The 19000-nt window shown below is 35.8% G+C and overlaps 3 protein-coding genes across 13 annotated transcripts; 1 reads left to right on the top strand and 2 right to left on the bottom strand.

Moving 5' to 3' along the window:
• Positions 1–20: 20 nt before the first annotated feature.
• LOC123308905 (outer dense fiber protein 3-like) lies at positions 21–8154 on the bottom strand. Of its 9 annotated transcripts, none has more exons than XM_044891692.1 (15): positions 7996–8154; positions 4526–4654; positions 4342–4470; positions 3854–4030; positions 3330–3425; positions 3081–3188; positions 2915–3022; positions 2421–2528; positions 2247–2354; positions 2081–2188; positions 1913–2020; positions 1751–1858; positions 1510–1617; positions 894–1138; positions 21–316 (listed from the first exon to the last, which is right to left on the bottom strand). In XM_044891692.1, the coding sequence occupies exons 2-15, from the start codon at positions 4632–4634 to the stop codon at positions 248–250; spliced, it is 1689 nt and encodes a 562-aa protein (XP_044747627.1). In that variant the 5' UTR covers positions 4635–4654; positions 7996–8154; the 3' UTR covers positions 21–247. The 9 variants fall into 9 exon arrangements, with proteins under 9 accessions (XP_044747627.1, XP_044747629.1, XP_044747628.1 ...); XM_044891694.1 differs by having other exon boundaries at positions 3330–3422; XM_044891693.1 differs by lacking the exon at positions 7996–8154 and adding an exon at positions 5131–5192.
• A 3390-nt stretch (positions 8155–11544) lies between these two features.
• LOC123309998 (gamma-tubulin complex component 2-like) lies at positions 11545–17323 on the bottom strand. 3 transcript variants are annotated; one of them, XM_044893343.1, is made up of 14 exons: positions 17162–17323; positions 16931–17107; positions 16725–16872; positions 16370–16625; positions 16077–16312; positions 15897–16025; positions 15666–15842; positions 15213–15387; positions 14754–15155; positions 14171–14517; positions 13974–14117; positions 13729–13803; positions 12034–12215; positions 11545–11726 (listed from the first exon to the last, which is right to left on the bottom strand). In XM_044893343.1, exons 1-14 carry the CDS (start codon positions 17212–17214, stop codon positions 11651–11653), a joined length of 2577 nt encoding a protein of 858 aa, XP_044749278.1. In that variant the 5' UTR covers positions 17215–17323; the 3' UTR covers positions 11545–11650. The 3 variants fall into 3 exon arrangements, with proteins under 3 accessions (XP_044749278.1, XP_044749280.1, XP_044749279.1); XM_044893344.1 differs by lacking the exon at positions 11545–11726 and adding an exon at positions 11830–11974; XM_044893345.1 differs by lacking the exon at positions 13729–13803.
• Positions 17324–17681: 358 nt separating this feature from the next.
• On the top strand, positions 17682–18989 carry LOC123309432 (nucleic acid dioxygenase ALKBH1). The gene is made up of 3 exons (XM_044892555.1): positions 17682–18022; positions 18078–18268; positions 18322–18989. The coding sequence occupies exons 1-3, from the start codon at positions 17818–17820 to the stop codon at positions 18844–18846; spliced, it is 921 nt and encodes a 306-aa protein (XP_044748490.1). The 5' UTR covers positions 17682–17817; the 3' UTR covers positions 18847–18989.
• The last annotated feature ends 11 nt before the right edge of the window (positions 18990–19000 follow it).

Genomic DNA, 19000 nt, shown 5'->3' with positions numbered 1-19000 from the left:
TAGTTGAAAGAAACAACAAATGTCTATATAGATTTATTCGAAAACAGTATATATAAGTAGATAAATATATTAACAATAAAAGTAACAGCATAAAACTATGCTATAGTCTGGACAGATTGGCGTTTTTATCATCACAATGTATGGTAGGTAACCCATTAAAGAAGCTGAAATTAATGACGATCTTAAAAGTGTAGGTTAATAGTGATTAGACCTCGATAAACCGGAAAAGAATGATGATGATAGTCTTTCAGTAGTGGGCTGAGTAGGGTGAGTGTCTTATGCCGAAGCTATGGGCTGGAGAGTTGTTCAACTCCACCTAAAACAACATATATTATCTTCAGTCTCAAATTGAAAAGGACAATTTGATTTTCGATTGAAAAAATCAAGGTGTGCAAAATCACCACCAAAAATTCAGTCAACATCTGAACAATCTCTACATTTTCTGAAGAGTTTATCCAAATCCATTGACTCTCCTACAATCTACAATGCAAAAGGTGATCTTAACGTTCAAAAACATTTGTGACAAATAAACATAAGGTAGTGCATTCGCCTCAAAGTGCTCCTACAAGCTTCGATATTGTTACCTCAGAATAGCATCGAAGTTGAGCCTGGTCTCTGAAATACTAATTCTGATCCCAAATATGGAGAATGTTTGATACCGAAAGAATATTTGGGTGCCTGTCTCAGATGTTCAGTGACCTGAGTGGAAAAATTATTGAACATTGCACAATAATATGCCAATTATTATCGATGAAATCCTTATATTTCTAGGACTTTATTACATGAAAGGTAGGTATCAAATACCTTCAACGAATAAGATTTCACGAATCCAATCTCTGATATATCCAGATTAGAAGAAATTACTTTACCCTGTTCACGAGGTTATAACTCACCTTCTCAGGACAATAAACGCCAGGTCCTGGTATGTTCATCTTATCACCTGGTATGTTTGTCCTGACGCTTATCGTATAAACCGGAGAGTTCGACTTATAATGGTCGGGATCGACATTGTCGTACTGTCCTGGACCAGGATTCTTCACCCGTTCGTCCACAGGTTCTTTATTTCTTCCTGAAATCGTGTAAGATGGTGCTGATCTAAGGTCACCAACCCCTGAAGGTATATTGTAGGTATTCGGAGCTGAAAGAGTCCAGATAATGAGGAACAAAGTGAAGTTGTGAATCATTGAGCGATTAAAAGTTATGCCACTGAGTAATTCGATATGAGAAATTTAGAAATTATATCACCTTTCTCATCAAAAGCTGTGCAAAAGTGCTTTCAAGCTTGCGTGATCTTTGTGCGAGTAAGTATTCAGCCAAAGTACTCAATGCTTCACCTATCTTTTCTCGATACAACCCAATGATAACATACTATTTGCTCTTAACTGTTACTAAAAATTGTCGCTTCCAAAGGTTGGTATATATTCTTAACAAAAGGATGGTAAAATATGGAAGTGTGAGAAAATTCCAATTGGTTATGATATTTGATCATTATAAAATTCAAAAACAAACCGGGTACATCTGAAGGTTTCTCCAACGATGGCTTGCTTCCAAAACTGTATTTGGGAGCATGATCGTTAAGAAGTTGATCGCTATGGGGAACATCATACATGTTAGGTGCTAGAATCAAAGATTTACATTGAAGACAACAAGAAAAAAAACATATCCATCAAATTTAACTGTAACCATCGCGAAATACAAAAAAAGAAAATTCAACAAAAAAAAAAGAAATAATAAGAATAATAAAACTAACCAGGTGTGTCAGAAGGCTTTTCCAAGTTCACCCTATGCCCAAATGAGTATTTAGGTGCATGGTCATGAATTAATTTCTCTGACTTAGGAACGTCGTAAACGTTTGGTGCTGAAAAATTAGCTGATGTTAAAAAAAACACGAAACGTGTCCAGTTAAACTAACCAGGCGTATCGGATGGCTTTTCGAGGTTAACTTTCATCCCAAATGAGTATTGTGGGGAGTGATCATGGATCAATTTTTCGGATTTTGGAACATCGTAAACATTAGGTGCTGAAAGTATATTATACATTCAGATAGTTTGTATGGATTAATAATGAAACGTGAACCCACCAGGTGTGTCTAATGGTTTATCCGTGTTCGTTTTGATCCCGAACGAGTACTTTGGTGCGTGATCATTGATCAATTTTTCCGATTTTGGGACGTCGTAAACGTTAGGTGCTAAAAAATCGAGAAGTCTCTTGGTTAGTTTGAATTTACTCGAATGAATTTGACTGACCAGGGGTGTCTGAAGGCTTTTCCACATTGACTTTAACTCCGAATGAGTATTTGGGAGCGTGATCATGGATCAACTTCTCTGATTTAGGAACGTCATAGACATTAGGTGCTGAAAAAATGGAGGTGCTTGTTAAACAATTAGTTCCTTCGATTTTTATAGTGATATTGAACTAACCAGGTGTTTCTGAAGGTTTTTCAGTATTGACTTTCACGCCAAATGAATATTTAGGTGCGTGATCATTGATCAATTTTTCGCACTTGGGTACATCATAAACGTTTGGGGCTGAAAAGTTTTATTGAATGAGAATTGATATCAAATCGATCAAAAAGAAGTGAATAAGTGTATTGATCATCAAGTAAAGTAACAGGATATAGGTTTAACATTGTGGTAACGATGTTTATAGCCCATTCCTGACTACTGACGTCATTGCCTTGAATGGCCAATATAATGACTGACATTTTTCATGAAATAATGACTTTATCTTGTCTTATTTTCAATCTAATAATGTTCAGAACTTGTTGATCAATTTGTATAATAATATAAGGGGAATTACTGAATATACCGATCGAAAAATAATTGAAAATCATAGCAAAGTTACTTATTCGAGGCATTATTGATTATTTTTTAGTTTACGGCAATATTTTTGATTAAAAATCTGTTAGACTGACCAGGGGTGTTAGAAGGTTTTGCCAACCCTGTCCTCACACCAAATGAGTATCTGGGAGAATGGTCTTTGATTAGTTCATCCGATGCGGAAACATCGTAAGTGTTAGGTGCTGAAAAAAATTCTTTCTCAAATCTCTCCGGACGCTACACTTTTTTCGAAAAACAAACCAGGTGTCGAAGATATGCTGCCCATTTGTGACCTCCTCCCAAAGCTGTATCTGGGCGAATGGTTACGAAGAATGTTATCACAATGAGGAACGTCATAGGAATTCGGTGCTGAAATGGTTTAAAAATCATCGACTGAAATACAGCGAGATTCCCAAGAAATACCTTGATGTTTAAAAGAACTCCGTGTTCAAACTGACGATGATTTCAGTGAAGAATGAGAAAAATGAAAATAAAAAATAAGAAACAAACCCGGTGTTTCAGATGGCTTTACGACGGTAGTCCTGCGTCCAAAGGAATACCTTGCACTGTGAGATCTTCGAAAAGGGCTGTAGGTGTTAGGAGCTGCTTTAAAAAATAACCATCTGTTACCAAAAAGCTAAAAATATTAATTCATTAATCGCATCATTTATAAGATAAATGTAACATACTGGAAAACAAAAAATTCACTCATGACCCTATCTGTTTTGGTCTTATATTGAGTTTTTTTGATAATTTTTATTCGACTGATCTTTCAAATTCTCTTATTTCTATGCTAATGTTTGAAATTATGTTTTTTTTATAGTTATTACTTGAGTATTATAACCTAATTAATAAGCAAAGCAAATTTTGTAGCTACTATTTTATGAAAAGATCCAAAATTATCACGAAATTGATTGAATCACATTCGATGAATAAAGTTTCTTGATTCTTGCAGATAAAAGTGGATCTTTTCGCTGCAGGTTTTCTAGAAAGCACAATTAGTTTTTCATCTACGCAATTTCCACATCTCTCACCTGGTGTATCCGTAGGTTTTTCCACGTTAGTTTTGAGGCCAAAAGAAAATTTGGGTGAAGCATCGTGGATGACCTTTTCTGCCTTATCCGGATCGTAGTCACCAGGGGCTGGGAAGTTTTCCGGTTTGTGATCTTTGGGACGGCTGTGTAAACTCAGTGCCGGGGGTGTGTCTTTACCTAGGATCAGAGTTGGCCGAATAATTAATCATCTTCTAGAATTCTAGATTAAGACAGCACTGACATTGGGGAGAAAACCACAAACCAACTAAAATTCCAACTAACTCATTCAGATTTCAATCCTTTATATTTTCCACTTATACTACATATGCCTAACTATGAAAATTCACTGTGATTGGTGCTTTAATGATTTGATTCAACTTTTGCCTTTGATAAGAAGAATCCAAATTGAACAAACAGTATAATAATTATCGATTTTTTCTCAAAATAAGTCCCCTAGTGTTCTATAGAATCCTGAAAGTCTTCCTTACCTTTAGAGCTCAGTCCTGTGATGTTGTATTGTCCAGGACCGGGTCCTAAACTTTCCAACTTTCCATTATGTCTAGCTCCGAAGCTGAAAGCTGGTGCACGTCCACTTTTAGCCTCAAATGTTTTCTTTCCTATCAATGGAAACTTTTTAAGTTGAGAAATACTAAGAATACTTATAAAAGTCACCTATATAGGATGGTAAGGCCACACAGGCTGGTCCTGGACTGTTATACTCAGCAGCTATTGGTCCTCTCCTTTTAGTGGGTGTCCATGGTCTTTGCGTGTAGCCACCCATTATTTTTATGAATTTGTTAACTGTCAAGGAAGAATCTTAGTTATTTTTTATATTTCCTCGTGTTCAATACTAGTTTCAATAACATTAGCTAGATTATTTTTCAAAATTTCTACTTCTATTGAATATATATAGTGATGAAAAAATTTTCGAAAACGTATTCAGTTTTTGAGTATATACTAGTTTGTATGGCACTTCCTCTGCTATTCAGAAGTTGGCATGAGAGTTATTGATGTTTTTTCTGAGGAGAAGCATTCATAAACTGGAAGAAGGAAGTTCTACAAACAATGTCAATCAATGGTGCCTGATATATAACCACCAAAAATAATTCTCTGCCATTATGAACCAATAAATGTTCATACTTTCATAGTGAACTTTTTCTACCTTGAGTATTTCAATCGGTAAATTTCAAACATCCTTAGAATAAACAATTTCTGAACCATCAAAATGAACTATCACTTAAGCTGAATTTATGTGGTTCTCATATGCGTCAATATACCTTTCTGCTTGAGGTGAACAACTTATTCCATCATCGTTAATAATAAAGATTTCGCCTACGTTTTCACCATACACACTCTGTTGTATAATGAATAAATTACCTATATATCGTAATTTTCATTTTTGAATGAATATTCTACAGACATTTCTGGTTTTACCTGGATACTTTTTGCACGTTTATAGCAAAAGACTTCTTAGAAGTAACAAAACTGTTGGGTATATGCTTATAGGTACCTCATAAATATATTTCTGACTTCATAGAAGAAAATTAATCAACACTAACTCATTGAATCAGTGTAGAAACAATTTTCATTCATCGTCTCTTATAGTTTTTGATTTAAGAACAAAAATATTTCGTTATTTTACAATAAAAGCTTCTATCTTTGACAGAACCAATTTTTCCCTCGTATATTTTCGTAGTCAATGGATCATAATCCAATCCCACAAAGATCATCAGCTGACTACAGCTGTATTAACTATAGTAATTTATACGCTAGCAATTCATTGATGGCATTACGTGTACCAGGTACCGCTATTCAGATTTTTCAGGACAAAAATAGAATCTTGCATCCTCGGGCACGCTATGTATATTCCGGAAAATTGGTATTGATTATTCCAAGACTGGTTTGCAAATTTGGTCCTAGTGAAAGCCTGAGCAGAGAAAGCAGTCTCTCCAAATATTGATATCTGAGATTCAGAACACTTTTTGACCTAAATTCGATTCCAAAATCAATTAAATTTGATGGATACTTCTAGAGAATCTTCTGACTCAATTTAATTCAAGTAAATCAAAAATTCTTCTACTCCAAAACTTCATCGCATTCGAAAATAATAGAATCGACATAAAATTTTTTCATTAATGCAGCTGTGAAACCTGAAAGGCTATTACAGCAAGTTTGCGGAACGCTGAGTGAATGTAAACTAGAATTCAATATTCATCGAGTTTCAGGTTCAACCTGATTAGTACCTTATGTCTTGCTAAAAAAGGATTTTATGGACCATCCACGAGATTTATCGTTTACTGAACTCAAATCGAATGTCCAGCTAGATTTTTTTATGATGACGATTAAGAATAGAAATCCATTCGGAGATTTCAATGAGATAGAGAAGGAAAACGTGAAAAAACGGATGCTTCATGTTCGATGAATTCGTGAAATGAAGATTCAACCTTTACTTTTTCTCAGCAGTTCGACTATATATTTTGTAGTATGTTCGCTTTGCGTAATGCAAGATCGGCTAAGTACAAATAACAGGAAAATGAGATGAAATCTAGATAAACCAGTTTAAATGGACATGCCTTATGAATACTTCATTTAAAGTGAAGTAATTGATATTTAATATCCCCGCTCTGGAATGTACACCTATTTCTTCCTCCAACGCCATATTTGGCGAACTTGAACAACTTTATAGCCTGCACCAGCCTTGTATTGCAATTAAATATAATCAGTACGCTGCAGAGTGTGGTTTTACATTATAATTCAATCTAGCTAAAAAGAGTGATTAAATGACAGAATTGTGAAACGAGTTAGAGATCTAAATGAGCAGCTCTAGGGTTTCCTTATTATTTGTTCACTCAACGTATGAATACCTACTTGAACAATTTTATAAAGTGCGAAAAGAAGGTTTATGAGCACATGTTACAAAACTGTGAACGTCAAAGTACTGAGGTCGATTGAATTTCGAGTTGCTCTTTCAGATGGGGTCAGTTAAAACTTCCTCAAGACCGAACGGTTGTGCCGAGATCAGTGAAATTCTCAGATTTATTACTAGAATAGTTGGTCTTTCAGAATATGTTTCACATTTAGATCTACGATAATTTTCCTGGAAGATAAACGACTCGAGAGTTGACCTTCGAAAAATTCACAAAAAGATGGGGTCAGTTAAAACTCCCTAAAGACCGAACTGTTGTGCCGAGATGAATGAGATTTTCAGATTTATTACTAGAAGAGTTGCTCTTTCAGAATATGTATCACATTTGAATCTACGATAATTTTCCTGGAAGACACGCCACTCGAGAGTTGACCTTCGAAAAATTCCCAAAAAGTTGGGTTCATATACAACTGCCTCAAGATCGAACGGTTGCGCCGAAATGGATGAAGTTCTCAGATTTTATACTAGAAGAGTTGCTCTTTCAGAATGTGTTTCACATTTAGATCTACGATAAATTTCCTGGAAGATAAACGACTCGAATGTTGACCTTCGAAAAGATACCAAAAAGATGGGGTCAGTTAAAACTCGCTCAAGACCGAACGGTTGTGCCGAGATGAATGAAATTTTCAGATGCATTACTAGAAGGGTTGCTCTTTCAGAATTTGTATCACATTTAGATCTACGATAATTTTCCTGGAAGATACGCGACTCGAAAATTGACCATCGAAACATTCCCAAAAAGATCATAAAGGGTCACTTAAAGATTCATCAAAGACGAACGGTTGTACAGAGGTCCATGAAATTTCTAGATTTATTACAAAAAGAGTTACTCCTTTCGAATATGTACCGCTTTCTGCTCCATGATTATTTTTCTGGGATATACGCAAAGCTTAAAATCATTGTAACGAATTGTGAAACACTATATGTATGAAAATCCATAAATTCATCAATTATAAGAAATATTGATATCAATGTCAAAAGCAAGAAAGCTCCCTTTCTTGGATTTGCCAGACGAATCAACTGAATCGTTTAAAATCATCCTCAGAAATACAGCAAAAACAACACGAAGCCTCACAGCCACCCATTGACGATTCAAATTCAATTCCGGCAAATTACAGACTTCAAAAGCTCTCGTTTTATCAATTCCCTTTGTCCGGCCACCCAGCCCCAGCCTAATTCATTATTTCATCCGCTCTTTTCGCAAGTAAATACTCACTCAAATTAGTTATCCCAAAAACCCCGATGAATGGAATTCACCACAGTTAAAAAGCACTGAGCGCGCGTTTGTCGCACAACGAGCCAATTCGAAATATAATGGATTTGTGAAACTTTTCGAAACCAAGAACTCCAAAAGCTCCTCCTTCTCCAGCTCCCCACCTGACGCAATGTCGGTCTCACTCCCTAGATGGTCTATCGATCTAAGGACGACCTGTTGATCGAAATTACCTTGTTAGTTGCGAGATATCAATTATTGTGTCTTGCCCGGCAATTGTTGGTTCACCCACGGTTGGAAAAGTCGTGGAAGTTGAACATATACACTGGCCAAGATTTCTCTCTGAAACTCTGCGACTCCGAAGGGGAATATTGAAAAAAAAGTTTCACAAACTGTTTCAGTTAGGCTCGAACCTATTCAGTGCAAATGGGAGCCTGTGTATTTCGCATATACAGGGTGTCTCAAGGTGTAGACTTTAACGAAGTACTGACCGTAGGATTGTTGTGAAAATTTGGGTGCGGTTTAACTTCGTTTTTTCAAATGGTACACCCTATCATTATAACCTTTTTTACTTCTCTATCCCCCTCTGAGTATTTTTGTAAAATACTTCCCTTTCCCAATCATTTTATGTTGGGTAGTATATTGTTCTTAAGGATCGTCTGAATGACACCGTTTCTACGATAATTGAAACATAAATAGAATTAGTTGAATCCAACATCTTTTTGCAATTATAAATTTTCCTTTGCTTCTCGTGTACCAATGATTAATTGCTTCTCAATTTTAATTAAGTATTTGATAGATTGAATAACGTTAGGTCTGATGAAGATCATATACCTACTGGGTGTTTTCAAAGATGAGGCTTTTTTTTCGCAGAAGGTAGAACTTATCAAAATAAGTCGTTCAACCAAAAATTGTCTATATAAAATATCCAAGATGGCTGAGATGCAACCCCTAGAAGTTCGACAAAATTTCATTGAATTTCAAGTTCGAAACAAAATATAAACATGTGGCTGGACAATGAATGGTTCAGTACCAAGTTCATCGGATAAGATGCATCTGCATCAGGTCACTTTTGAGAGAATCATAATTGCTATATCGTGCAATTTAGGGTAGAAAAAATGTAGACAATCGAGGCTGTTTCTTGAAAGTGCTTATGTTAGTTATGTTGAAAAAGTGCTATGATGTCACCCCATTTTATCCCATCTTTACGACGATTAATGGAATGTTCGAACAAGAAGATTGTGATGCCCACTGTGAAAAAATTCGTGAATAATTTAGACGAATTTTTTTAATGACATTTTGAAGTGTTATTCTATTTTTTTCACTTGTAGGTAACTTCTATCAGTTACTGTCGAAATGAGCCATTTCATAAAATCGTGTAAGTTACTTAAAAATTAATGAGAACAATTCGGCAATCCCAAGTTTCCATTTTCATTACCACGTAAATATCGAATCAGGGGAAAAGTTTTTTCCCACTGCTTTGCCATAATTTCAGCCAACAAACGGTCTAGGGTCGTATTAGAATCTATTTCAGTAATCATTCTCAATTTTTTTTTCAACTTTGTCGTTTTGAAAGTTTTGTATAGGTAAAAGCTTCATTATGACCTCCTGACCACATTATGACTATCTCCTGTTGAAAAAAATCCTCACCTTCAAATATACCCTGTATATTAATAAACCAGAATCGGAAGATATAGAAGGAATAAAAGAATTGTTCTCATTATTTCAAACTATCGATGCATTCTTATTGCTGAAATTTATAATATTTTTCTGAGAGATACGCGTGTCAAAAGTTGACCTTCGAAAAATTCCCAAAAACTTAGGTTCAGTTAAAACTTCTTCAAGACCGAACGGTTGTGCCGAAATGGATCAAGTTCTCAGATTTTATACTGAAAGAGTTGGTCTTTCAGAATATGTATCACATTTAGATCTACGATAATTTTCCTGGAAGATAAATCACTCTAAAGATGACCTTCGAAAAATTCCCAAAAAGTTGGGTTCAGTTAAAACTTCTTCAAGACCGAACGGTTGTGCCGAAATGGATGAAGTTCTCAGATTTCATACTGAAAGAGTTGGTCTTTCAGAATATATATCACATTTAGATCTACGATAATTTTCCTGGAAGATAAATCACTCTAAAGATGACCTTCGAAAAATTCCCAAAAAGTTGGGTTCAGTTAAAACTTCTTCAAGACCGAACGGTTGTGCCGAAATGGATGAAGTTCTCAGATTTTATACTGAAAGAGTTGGTCTTTCAGAATATGTATCACATTTAGATCTACGATAATTTTCCTGGAAGATAAATCACTCTTAAGATGACCTTCGAAAAATTCCCAAAAAGTTGGGTTCAGTTAAAACTTCTTCAAGACTGAACGGTTGCGCCGAGATGGATGAAATTTTCAGACTTATTACTAGAAAAGTTGCTCTTTCAGAATATGTGTAACATTTAGCTTTGGAATGATTTATTTTTGGGAGATACAAGTGTCGAAAGTAGCAATCATAAGAAGTAGGTAAGCTGTGAAGTAAGAAGTGAACAATAAATCTTCTATTACATGAGTAAAGATTGTCATTCAAAGTTTTCTTCCCTATTGTTCCAGTAGCCATATCCGAATAGGCAACTACACGCTCAATTTTTTTCTGGTCGATCCGTAGGTGTCCAGATTTTCGGAGACAAGTTGGAGTTGCTGCAGCATACACGGACAAACTAGATGGTGGGCCATCAATGAGTCATGACCCAGGTTAGGCGTTTTGTCCATATACGACTGGGCACCATCAGAGCGTGCTCACCTTGAATTTCACGGCTTGCAAACGTCCTACATTCGACGGATACGTGGTCCATCCAACACTTACGGAAACTATGTGGGGACAACTCTTCACGGTCACGGATTCTCGTGTTAAGTAACACCACCATCTGTCGCAGATTTCGCCTTTGAAGAAAGCTGACAGAGGCCAAAAACGTACTTGTTGTTGGTTTTGGAGATGACTTGGGGAAAATAATGTTAGGAATTCTCAATCGATAGCCAACTTGGTAAAAATGTAGCCCTGGTTGCCAAATTTGACACTACTGGTTCGGTCGGAAACAAAAAGAGGGTGCATGAAAGAGACGAGGCGAGGGACGAGGCTGGCTTAGGTCATGTAGCAAAGGATCCGACCTTTAGTACTAGGATTTTTCCCAATTTCGATGTGTTAAGTCTCAATTTGATTTTGATTAATACCAATTGGCATGTGCAAGGTATAGAACGTCTCGATAGCACCATTCTCTGATAACTAGAACCTCCAGACTTTGTAGCAATTTGCTACAAGTCATTTTCCCTCAGACCTTTGACCTCAAGAGTGTCGTATCAACAAATTTCCCCTTTCTACACTCCATAGATTCACGTATCCAAGTCTGAAGTGGGCCACAAATGACCACCAGTGGTGACCAACCTGTCTTGCTGTCTAAGGGCTCGTTGGCCTGGTTGACAACCATGTTGCTAGCCTCTGGGTCACTTAACCCGCGTGGATGCTTATCTTGTGAGATTCTCAGTGTTTTTTTTTAATAAAAACCTCATAATTATTCCAAACGATTTAATAAAAAACGACTTAATACAATACATTTAGGATCAACTCAGATCTCATCAATAAATTATCGTATTATGGAAGTGACATCACTGAATTTTCATCCTGAAGACTCCTTGATATGACTAAAACCATTCACTATACGATGACTGGAATAATAAGCGTTGAAATCCATCCTGAAAATAAACATAAAACAACACATATTAAAACAATCAGAAATTGTTTCCAGGGCCGGATTCATGCTTTTTAGGGCCTTAGAAACTTGTTTTCAAGAACAAAACTTGTGCCCTTAGGCAAATCCAGCTCTGGACTATCTGCTTTCTTACCGAGGACGTTTCGGCGGCTCTACAGGATGGGTGTGGATAGGGAAAGGATTCATATCAAATAATTAGTGGGATCAATGCCAGGACATACATAAGCGATTCTATAAAGTACATACACTCGATTCACCAATAAAAACCCAATATTGTATTAAAGGTGTACCTGTACAACAAATTGAAGAGTCTGTCGTGTTCCCTCGTGTCCTTGTTCAGTTCATTGATTTGATCCAGCAGACTCAGCAGGGCAGAGGTGAATTCAGCATCAAACTCAGATATCTTCTCTTTGAAACTCGGTGCGGACTGTCCGCTCGCTATCTGACTAGGATGATGAAATACCAAGTCTGTCTACATAAGGCAGAATTGAATAAATACAACAGACCTCAATTATACCGAACAACGTTGACAAAGAAAATAAAAAAGTGAAAAAACGACAGAAATAAAATTATTACAAGAAAATATTCACGGACAACATCCATATGAGAGTTTTTTTTAAGGAGATCAAGAAATTAAAGACATACAAAAGAGTCAATCGCTTCGAAATGCTTTCCCCTTATTCCACCTCTCTTATCTGTTTTATCTTATTCTGTCCTTCGTTTTTTGATCGAAAGACTTACCCTTTTAATCTTTAAAAACTATTGAAAACCTTTTTTTGACGATTATCAGCAACGAATTTAGGTAGCATGTACGGCGAAATAACACATCTGTGTAAAGCTGCCAGCACTTTTCGATTTTTGAAGAAAAAATTTGTGCTGAATTGTGCTAAGTTTGTGCCGGTCCGATTTTCGCTTTATTCCATACAGTATCCTCAAGATATTTCACAAAATGCTTAAAATGGACCAGCGTAGCACTTTTCGATTTTTGAAAAAAAGTTGTGCTAAATTGTGCTGTTTTGAAATAGCCCATCTGGTTCAACAGGCTGGGTCTTTACGGCTGAAATACATAGATTATGCTGTACATGTACATAGGTGTACCGTTTACCGAATTTCCGTAAAAGTCTTTCTAATTTCTTGTAAAAGCGAAAATGTAGAAAAAGTAAGCCCACAATTTTCAGTTTTTTCCTCTCGAAAATGATTGGAACAATTTGTGCTACATTTATGCTGACTTGTGCCTGAATATTTTCACGAAAATCAGGTTAATTTTTCGAAAAATGAAGATTTTCCACTTTTTGTCGAATTGTGCCGTTCAGATTTCTTGTTCTGTCCGAAAATAAGTTCCGAATTTTGTTCTAATTTGTGCTGACCTAGCCGTAAATATTTTCACGAAAATTCCTCCAAAAATGTTTGAGAAGATGTATTTTTCTTCCCGAAAATGAGTTAAAAATTTTGTGCTGAATTTGTGCTGATTTATGCACATAATATTTTTAGGAAAATTCCTCCGACAATGTTTGAGAAGAAAAAGATGAACAAAAATGTTCCGTTTGGAAGTGAAGGGAAACTGATGATAAACTAAAAATTTTTGAAAACTTATCGTTAGACCTATCTCCTAGGTAACTTTTAACAAGTAATGGAAAATTAAAGAGTTTTAGCATTTTCTTGAGAACAAATCAAAATATGTGTGAAATATGATGTGTAATTTCACCTTTTCTACCATTCAAGATTCCTTAGAGTTTAGAGAAATGTCACTTTGATTAAGGAGATGGTAAACTCACAGTATACGTCCTGTCGGTCGTACTTTTAGGCGACCAAGTAGCGGTATGAACGGTTAGACATATGGTTGAAGAAAGCAGGCAGACTCTTTTAAAATAACAATGAGATACGAAACAGATAAATAAGAGAAAATGATCACTAATGAAAACAAAAAATAGCATGCCGTAAAGCGCAAGCCGGTGTGGCATGAATCGTAATGATATCAAGAATACCTGTGCAGTGTAGGATTCGAACATTGAGTTTGGCAATGATCCCAGTTCGGCTTCCACAAAGTAGCGTTGTGTCCTCTTTGCCAATGTGCAAGTAAAGAAAATTGCAAATGTATACACAACTTTCAGAATGAAAAACGTAAAATTCAAAAGCGCTAACGAAACTATGGATTAATCTCGAATCGACTCATAAATATTAAGAAATCTTGAAAGACCATCAATTATCCAAAATTAAAATCGAATATTACCTGGATAAATTTGCAGAATTCGACACAAATCGACAAAATCTTAATGATGGTCGCCAAAATATGCGGAATGGTCAGCATGCAATCCTTCAGACAGCTATCGAGAAAGTCCGAGTGGCAAAACAAAATTTCATCCACGTTATTCACCTAAAATCGAAAAATTTCAAATCTATCGAAATAACCGAATCCATCCAAGCAACCTTGGCAATCTTCTGCATGAAAGAACACCAATGTGGCTCGATAACCTCCACCATCATGTGATACTCCAAATTCTGAACGCAATGCAACATTTTTTGCCTCAGAGCAAAGGCCGCCCTGTATTGCTGCGCATCTTCGAAGGGAAACTTCTTGGCCACCTTATTGGCCCTCCATACCTGACATATCATACGATCGACATGCTTGCAGTAGAACAGGTGCCGGAAAATCATCTGATAGCACATGAGAGATTTCTTGTTCAGGATCAGCGATAAGGGCCAGTGGACTTTATAGCTGAAAGCGAACGTTTCTATGACCAGAAGATTCTTTTGTTCTTGAATGGACCTATATTCTGAAAGTGCGAAAAAAAAACATATTTTCTGGTTTAACAGCTTTTGCATCTGTTGTTACGACAAGTCTATCTCGTTTCTATGACAATTCACAAGTGTTGCTATGGAAATTGATAATCATCACTATAGAAACTGATGACAGTTGCTATGGAAACTGATGACAGTCGCTATGGAAACTGATGACAGTAGTCATGGAAACTGATGACAGTCGTCATGGAAACTGAATATAAACGCTTACCTTGTTCCGCCGAAGTCTGTATACTCAGAATTTTGAACATTTGAAATTGTAATCCGTGCTGTAAGAGATCCGTTTGGAGGTCGTCTTTGTAAGGGTCGTTTATGGCGCTGGATAACCTCAAAGACAGATCCATCAGCGCTTCCAATCTTCCCTGGATGACATTTCCCATAGTTTTGCTCATTTCCTTTTCGGTTAAATTCAAGAAAGTTATTATAAAGTCTCCTTTTTCCAAGAGGAAATAATTTTTAACCGATTTCAGTCTTCCGATCAGATCTTTTTCTTTGATAACGAGGTCTAACAGTGTTTGACTAGCGGACACATAAGCTTTTTCAATCGCTTCGATATAATGTTTTTCCTCGATTTTGTATTGGATTTTGATGATTTTCGTTTTATGCGGTTTACCTTAAATGAAAGTTGAAATGAATTTGGAATTTCGATATTGAATCCAGGGATAAATACCGCACTGCCTGATGACGTTGAGATATTTCCCGGCTTTGAGAATTTTATCCGCCATTGGTTCGAGGAATTTAGGTATCCTTTCTCTTCGTATGGCGTATTTTTTATCCCAGTAATCCGACGAGTAATCCAACGGCATTTCTTCTTTTTGAACAACTTCATTATCTTCAATCAGAAACTGGAATTGAATTTGGTCAGTTTATATTGCCGCCACAATGATAAAATACTTTTTGTATGAAGTTGGTCGATTTTCGAAAAAAAAAATTTTTGTTCTAATTTGTGCTAGGTTTGTGCCCAATTTTTTTCTGTCTTCTCTCCAAGAAAATGAGTGAAAAATTTGTGCTACATTTGTGATGATTCGTGAAATCGAGAAAAAGCACAAAACACAGCACAAACCTAGCACAAAACATCACAAACTTTTTATTCGTAAATCGAAAAATGCTGGACAAATAGTACCTCTTTGATAGGGTCAGTGATGATTCCATGATAAATCCACATACTCAACATTTTCATGTACGGAACACAAGCTGCCTCCATGAGACAAACACATAAGTTTTGCGTTTTATCATCGCCTATGAAGCTTGTTATACGATCATGTAACAAACTGAGGACTTTACCACCCACTGCATCAGACTAAAATATAAAATTCAAAATTTTACGTCCCTCAAAGCACGATTGGAAACTAACCTTGCTTATCGTTGAGGCAATATTGGCTGTTACGGCAAGAGTTTGCATATTCCTCTGGACGAAGAACCACAACTTTTGCAGATCCAAATTTTCAGCCCTATATTCACTTTCAAGTTGAACGACGAATAACTACAAGAAAGTAGTACAATCGCATGACAAAAATTTTCAATCTAGACTCACCGTATGTTCCTTAATGATCGCTGCCATTTTCTCTGCCAAAGCATTGTTCACTTGACCAAATTCAAACCTCATTTTCTCTTCTATGAATCTCTGAATAATGGAATAATGACTAGCAATTGGAAGAATTTGCTTTACCAACTCTTTCAGATGTAATGGCACATTATCATTAATTTTGAAGGTTCTAGGACCATAAGGATCTTTGAGTTCTTCTGGTTCAATATAACACCCAGGGAGACCTGCAGACGATACAGCAAAATAACGGAGTCTTTATCTAACCAATTGAACAAACAAACCTATCATTATATTCAAAAGGTCATCAATTAAAATGTTCTCTTGTGAAATTACAGGCACGGTAGCATTATAAGATCCCAAATTGGTGCAAGAAAAGTCCCACGACATATTAGGCCTCCTTTGCACCCACGATACAACAGTTGGGGTGCTAGCAACAGGCAAAGTGGACGTATTCAATCCAGAAATTGAAGATGGATTTTGAGATTGTCCCTCAAATTTGGAAGATTTAGTGATTGCGTTCTTGAGTCTCGATCGAACCTTAAAAATAAGTAGTCAAGTAATTTATATAGATTACAGAGATTCTCCAGCACATCTTATACCCTAAGGTCTTGATTAAGCTAATTGTAGGGACAATACCTGCGGTAAATCATCTTTAGTTATAGTAGCCTTAACATTCGAACAAGATTCTTGTTTGCTACTACTTTTTTTATGTAGAAAAACCTTGAGCTTGGGATCTTGTAAGAAGAGATGTATCAAATTGACAAATGGGCCTAAATTATCCACACTGAAATGATAGATAGTGCTTAATACATAGTGAATATTTGAGAGATAGATAATATTACTTCTTCTGTTTTAAATCCTCAAACATAGAAAGAAACAACTGTGGATCTTCCAAGTTTTCTACGATTTGTTGAACTTGAGTTTGGACAGCAATCTGAGAGGAAGTATAAGCGTTCTCAGTGTTTTTACTGATACTTTTTTGGAGGATTTCCAAAACTTTATCTGGGGGGTGTTTACCACTGAAACCACATAACAAATCAGTTAATTGGAGACTTGCAACATTGAATGATTACCCTAATATTTCCACCAGTTCTGAAACGAGGTGCTGCAAAGCGAATTCACTCATTTTGAGTGAATATTGGATATTGGTCTAATTAATTATTAATTTATACATCAACAATATTTTTATTTTGAATTTGTTCTTGTCAATTTTCTTTTACAGAACTACCAAACTAACTATCGGACATCTAGTTTTAAAATTTAAATGTAACACATATAAATCTATTCTGCTGATGACTTCATGAGAGTTTCATAGATGGCAATAAAAACATCTTTTCTGTAATATCAAGATCTTTCTTTAACCCTGAATTCATTTGATGGTTGATTGAAAAAAACCTCTTCTCAGATCAATTAACTTTATTATTCTACTCTTAAGATATATTTGCGGTGGTAATTAGTTTGCTTTAGTAATTAGTTTTGCAAAACTAGTGCCATCTATCAAATATTATCGAAACCTTTTATTACAGATTCTAATAAATAAAGAAAACTGAACAGAGTTTCTGCACCTGACACCTGACTAATTAACCTCACTTTGGATTTTTGAAAATTTGTCAATAATGGTTAAGATATTGAAAATTTTGAGTTATAATGATATAAATAACTTCTGTAGCTGTACGCTCACACATTCTGAATTATTTTCCATTTAGAGTATTTAGATTCATAGTTCAATATGTTCAAAGAGTACTTCAAGTATTATAAGTCAAGAAAACCTCCACCCTCCTTGAAAGATGTAATGGATTTCGAAGATATTCCTAAATGGTACTTGAGTTTTAAAGTAAAAGAGATCAGTGGCTCCTTGGGAGTCAGTGATAGGTTAAACAATGGGCTGAAAGATCCAAATACCTGGAAAATTTATGAATTGATTGATCATCCGGGTAGTTTCTACTACTGATGGGAATGTTCGAATGTAATAGATGGATTGTTTTTTAGGTTTGATCTTCATTGAGAATCCATTTACAGCCCTTGGTCAAAGATATTGGACTGTGCGTTGCCTTAGAGACTTTCCGTTTCCTCCAAACAAAACGAATTTGAAGGAAAAGTTTGATTTGAAAGTTTATGATCAGTTGGAACTCAAGTTGAGATGGACAACATTGGGATATCATCATAATTGGGATACTAAAGTAAAAGTCTCTAAATTTTTCTATATTAGATTACTCTAAATTATTTTTCCCAGGTTTATTCAGAAGATGACAAGAGTGAGTTTCCCGAGGATCTAGCTGGGTTATCTGAAATTATCGCCAAAAAACTAGGATATAATAAGTTCAAACCAGAGGCTGCTATTGTAAACTATTATTATTTTAATTCGACTCTGTCAGGGCACACTGATCACTCTGAACAAAATCTAGAGGCTCCACTTTTCTCTTTTAGTTTTGGTCAGTCTGCTATATTCTTGATAGGAACAGAATCATTTGATGATAAACCGACTCCGATTCTATTGAGAAGTGGGGATATAGTAATAATGACCAAAACTTCACATCTCAGTTATCATGGTGTGCCAAAAATTCTAGAGGATAAGGGTTATCCAAAATGGGGTGACGTAGACTCTACTGAGGATTTTGATGATTATAATAATGTACTTGGGACTTGTTTCGATGGAAACTTGTGGATGCCTTATGAGAAATTTTTGAGAAATAGTAGAATAAACATGAATGTCAGACAAGTCCTGAATGACACACAGCAATCGTTGAGTCCTGGCTGAAGTGGACAAGCATGGCCTAAGTGAGGTGCCCAGAAGATGGAAATGCAGAGCAGGGTGTAGGAGAGGAAGACTTTAAAATTCATCGAAATGGAATGAGATGTCTTTATCAAAAATTGAATCTAATAAAAAGTCTTGAGAATTAATATTACTTTAT

The sequence above is a fragment of the Coccinella septempunctata genome, chromosome 3, assembly GCF_907165205.1.
Source record: "Coccinella septempunctata chromosome 3, icCocSept1.1, whole genome shotgun sequence".
NCBI classification, from domain to species: Eukaryota; Metazoa; Arthropoda; class Insecta; order Coleoptera; family Coccinellidae; genus Coccinella; species Coccinella septempunctata.
This window is presented reverse-complemented; position numbering and strand designations above follow the sequence as displayed.

What these genes read in the sequence shown, in the direction of transcription:
- LOC123308905 (XM_044891692.1), bottom strand. Translation starts at nt 4,634, where the DNA reads ATGGGTGGCTACACGCAAAGACCATGGACACCCACTAAAAGGAGAGGA. An exon ending in AAAACCTACGGATACACCAG is followed by an intron (nt 3,426 to 3,853) that starts GTGAGAGATGTG and finishes TATTTTTTAAAG; the next exon opens with CAGCTCCTAACACCTACAGC. An exon ending in GAAACCTTCAGATGTACCCG is followed by an intron (nt 1,139 to 1,509) that starts GTTTGTTTTTGA and finishes GGACTCTTTCAG; the next exon opens with CTCCGAATACCTACAATATA.
- LOC123309998 (XM_044893343.1), bottom strand. Translation starts at nt 17,214, where the DNA reads ATGAGTGAATTCGCTTTGCAGCACCTCGTTTCAGAACTGGTGGAAATA. An exon ending in CGATCATTAAGGAACATACG is followed by an intron (nt 16,026 to 16,076) that starts GTGAGTCTAGAT and finishes ACTTTCTTGTAG; the next exon opens with TTATTCGTCGTTCAACTTGA. An exon ending in TCATGCAGAAGATTGCCAAG is followed by an intron (nt 14,118 to 14,170) that starts GTTGCTTGGATG and finishes TTTCGATTTTAG; the next exon opens with GTGAATAACGTGGATGAAAT.
- LOC123309432 (XM_044892555.1), top strand. Translation starts at nt 17,818, where the DNA reads ATGTTCAAAGAGTACTTCAAGTATTATAAGTCAAGAAAACCTCCACCC. An exon ending in TGAATTGATTGATCATCCGG is followed by an intron (nt 18,023 to 18,077) that starts GTAGTTTCTACT and finishes ATTGTTTTTTAG; the next exon opens with GTTTGATCTTCATTGAGAAT. An exon ending in ATCATAATTGGGATACTAAA is followed by an intron (nt 18,269 to 18,321) that starts GTAAAAGTCTCT and finishes TATTTTTCCCAG; the next exon opens with GTTTATTCAGAAGATGACAA.